The sequence below is a fragment of the Phaethon lepturus genome, unplaced genomic scaffold, assembly GCF_000687285.1.
Source record: "Phaethon lepturus isolate BGI_N335 unplaced genomic scaffold, ASM68728v1 scaffold31791, whole genome shotgun sequence".
NCBI classification, from domain to species: Eukaryota; Metazoa; Chordata; class Aves; order Phaethontiformes; family Phaethontidae; genus Phaethon; species Phaethon lepturus.
The window spans coordinates 49,148-52,919 of record NW_010516205.1 but is presented as its reverse complement, the minus strand read 5'-3'; the positions used below and the strand labels follow the sequence as shown (position 1 = coordinate 52,919).

The 3,772-nt window shown below is 49.3% G+C and overlaps 1 protein-coding gene across 1 annotated transcript; it reads right to left on the bottom strand.

Annotated features, from left to right (window-relative positions):
- Positions 1-1,707: 1,707 nt before the first annotated feature.
- GLOD5 (glyoxalase domain containing 5) lies at positions 1,708-3,336 on the bottom strand. Its single transcript, XM_010295992.1, is given in 5 exon segments — positions 1,708-1,808; positions 1,811-1,832; positions 2,026-2,122; positions 2,124-2,179; positions 3,196-3,336. Coding segments are annotated over 5 exon segments (417 nt in total).
- Positions 3,337-3,772: the final 436 nt, after the last annotated feature.

Below are 3,772 nucleotides of genomic sequence, written 5' to 3'. Positions count from 1 at the left end.
TAGCTTTCTCCCACGGCAGCTTTTGTCTTTAGTTCCCACAAATGGTTCAATTCCATCTGAAAGCAGCTTTTGACCCCACGGCCACCACCGGCACAAGATTTTGGTAATCTGAAGAACTGAATTTTGTAGGGCTTTGCATTTTTTCGCTTCATGGAGAAATATGAATTTCCCACGAAATTCCAGCAGAAAAAAAAATTAGTACAATTCACAGATTATTTCAATTTTAGAGAGGATTTTGACTGTAGAGGTCAGAAAAGTCCTCTCTGCCTTCCAGAACTATTTCCGTGATGATGACATTGCTACCGCAGTGTGGCCAGCTGGGGAACTGCTCTCCTCAAAAAAACCCAAGTCCTTCTTTACGGTTTTATGCTTTTTAAATAATTAAAGAATTTATTTTTAAATAATTAAAGAAAGAAAGACGAAAACTTAGGACAGTCCCCCAAGTAATTGAATGCCATCAGTGAGAGTCAGAGTGGAGTCTGCTGTGGTAGACCCCCCCTCTCCAGGTCCTCCTCATGGGGATGAGCCATGCCTCCCTCCATGCCATGCAGGCAGCTCCATGCCAGAGCTCCTGGAGTGATTCCAGATGCCTCTTCTGGACACAGGAAGGCAAGAGTGTTGACCTTCCTCCCCCTGGTCCAGAAGGTGTCCCAAGCTCTGGACATGTTGCCGGGGGCGGGGGGTGTTAAGTTTTGCAAGGAGGCTGCTGTTCCAAAAATGAATGCCTGAGACAAACAGTCCACAGGAATGTGTCATGCATGAGGCTGGGAAGGCAGAGCAAATCTCTCCCAGCTGCAGTACAAGGTTGCATCCTTCCCTTGGCATCTGGGATGTGCAGGCCAGACACATGCAGCTGGTGCAAAGGCCAGAGCAACACCCTCTTGCTGCCTTACTGGGAAAACAGAGAAACCAGGCTGGGCTGCAAGGGGGGGCCAATGTTTTCTGCCTGGTGCCCACATCTTCTTAGCACCTTATTTCCCCCTCCTCCCTGCATAAATCTAGGTGAACGCACTGATTTTAGGCACTCTCCCCTCCATGCAGCCATCTCATCGCCACACTTACCCATCCTGGATTACAGGAACCCTAAAACTATTTATGCAAACCTGAGTAGAAGGCACAGAGGTTCAGGCTCAGGAGCACTTTATGTGTCAGACACTGAGGCCAAGTTCCCAGTTTCCAGGTAGGAATTGGGTTTCAAAAGTCACAGCTGGATTTAAACCACTAGCTTGGTGTGAGAGCCACCAGTGCCAACCAGCCTGAGTCAAGCCAAGCAGGCAGATGGAGAGGAAGGGAGAGAGAAATCTTCAGCTGTGTAAAAGTGACTATTAAGAGGAGAGGAATGACAGGTTCTTTGTGTTCATGGTGGACAGTGTAGAAATGAGGGGCTTCAACTGCAGCAAAAGGGGTGACAGCCATCAGGAAAGATGTCCCAACAAGAGTAGTGCAGCAGCAGCAGGACAGATCTTCCAAGGTCATGAAGTCTCCATTGATGGTGATTTATAAAAGTAGGATTCACACAGAGGGGTGAGAGCTGAGCAGGCTGCCTTGGGAAAACCCTCAAGGTTCATGCAGCCCTACTTTCATGGCTGGGATTTGGGACTTGTCCTAGGTTTGCAAAATAAAAGCTTGAACCTGTAAACTGGCCATCAAAAGCCTAGCCTCTGCATCCTGTCTCCTGCTGGGACACAGATATGGTATGGGTTGTGGTTAGGGTTCCCCTCCGTTGATTGCGGTCGCATCTGTGCAGTACCTGGAAACCTCGATCAGATTGTCATCGGGGTCTCAGAAGTAGATGGATGTTATTGGCCTTCTTCAATAATGACCCCACAGCCCTGGGAGGAGATATAGGAGCAGGGGTTTAACACTTAAAGTAGTATTATCAGGGTGTTGTGCACTCCTCCCCCCTCAGCCTTGAAAACATGAGCTGTTGGATGAGACAATTCTGACATTCCCCAAGACACAGACCTTGAAAGCATCACTTGGGAGAATCTGGCTTCATGCTGACACCAGGACAACCTTCCTTACCTTCAGATGATCCAGCAGCTGGTCCAGGGGCACGTGTGTGATAAGACAGACATTTGCAGAGCCAGGGACTGGGCACTGAGCCTTGGGTTCAAACTCTCCCAGCCTCATGCAGGTTAAACTTCTGGTTGCCAAAATGTAAAGCTTTGTGATTTCCCTTGTCCCCTAAGAAAAGGATCAAAGTACAATGAAACTTACTGGGCTGGAAGCCTTCAGCATCCACTCACCTGTGTAGTCCTAAAAGTCCTGGGGAACTGACTGTAGTCCTGCTAACTCTGGGCTCTTGCTGTGGCAACCCAAGACAAGAACTGGCCACTGCAAGGTTCCTGTTACATCCCTGGAAATGTGGAGTGACCCAAGAAAGTCCTACAGCCACATGCAGCTAGTTCCAAACTGTAATGATGTACGTTCTCAGTTTTGGGCACTCTCCATCCTGCCTGTGGGGCAGCCAGACAAACAACGCACAGGCTGACGCTGCAGTGGAAACAAAGATGAGGCAATGGGAAGAGGGTGAGAAGGGAGGTTTTGGCATCTCTTTTCTTTGCAGACTTTCAAGGATATTTCTGCTGGCTCATATGGCACCTGAGTCCTGAGACCCCATGGATATGCAGGACACTGACCTGTTCATCTGTGCCCACCTGAAGAACAAACTGAGGCTCACTGTAGCCTTGGGACATGAGTACAACTGCTTTTAAGCGACCTCATGGGGCAGGAGAGAGGGAATTAAGCTTGGCAGTTAAAAAGGTGCAGTGTATACATCCAAAACAGACCAAGTGGCCTGAAGCTTGGGCAAGAGATGGGTTGGGGCTGTTCTGAAAATCTTATCCATCTTTTCCTCTCTTTGCCAGTAGAAAAATCAAAACAAGAGACTGTCAGACATCTTTAGAGGATTTGTGGGTTTGAGGGTTCTCCTCCTTCAGTCCTAGAAATTGTTTTTCAAATAATATTTCTTTTTTTTGTCACCTTCTGCAGTGTGGTTTGGACCTTCCTCTGACTCAGCTGGACTTCATTGAAACTCAGAACTTGATGGCCTGCAGGTTGTGTTGGTCCTACCAGCCTCACCCCAAGGAGATGCCCCAGAGGCCCAACCAGAGATCCACAAGGACCAGTCACTGCCCCACAATTGCAGTTCCAGCTCCCCTAGACCCGAGCTGAGCCTGTTCCCCATGTTACCTTGAAAGTCACCACCTCCATGCCCAGGACTTTGGAATAAAAGGCCACAGTGTCCTCAACGCTCTTCACAGTCAACACGAGGTGGTCCAGGCGCTGGATGAAACATGGGGGGGGACTCATACACTCCTCCTTCCAGGACATCTCAGGGCTGGGAACCAGCATGCAAAACCAGAAAAGGTGAAGGTTAGGAGCATCCAGCTGCGCAGGGAAATTGTCCAAGCAGCTGTGAACTGAACTGTGAACAGAGATCAAACAGATTTTCTTTTGGCCTGTGGGTGGCACAAGTACAGAAGCAATAAATTCTCCTTCCTGGAAGGGCCTCACACCCTCACACTTTGCTCTGGTGGGACCTGAGCATGTCAGAGCCCCTGGCTGGGGACAGATCTGGAGGACCAGCTGGGTGACCTTGCTGAGGGCTGATGTCAACAAGATGCTGAGCTCCCAATGCACAAAAACCTGTGTGCACCAAGGAGGGACCATATGAATGATCCTTCCCTCCAACCCTCTCTGGTGTCCTCCTGGCCTCTTTCGTGTCCAGGTGGGGACACTCATCCAGCTGGAGCAAAGACAGAGAGTG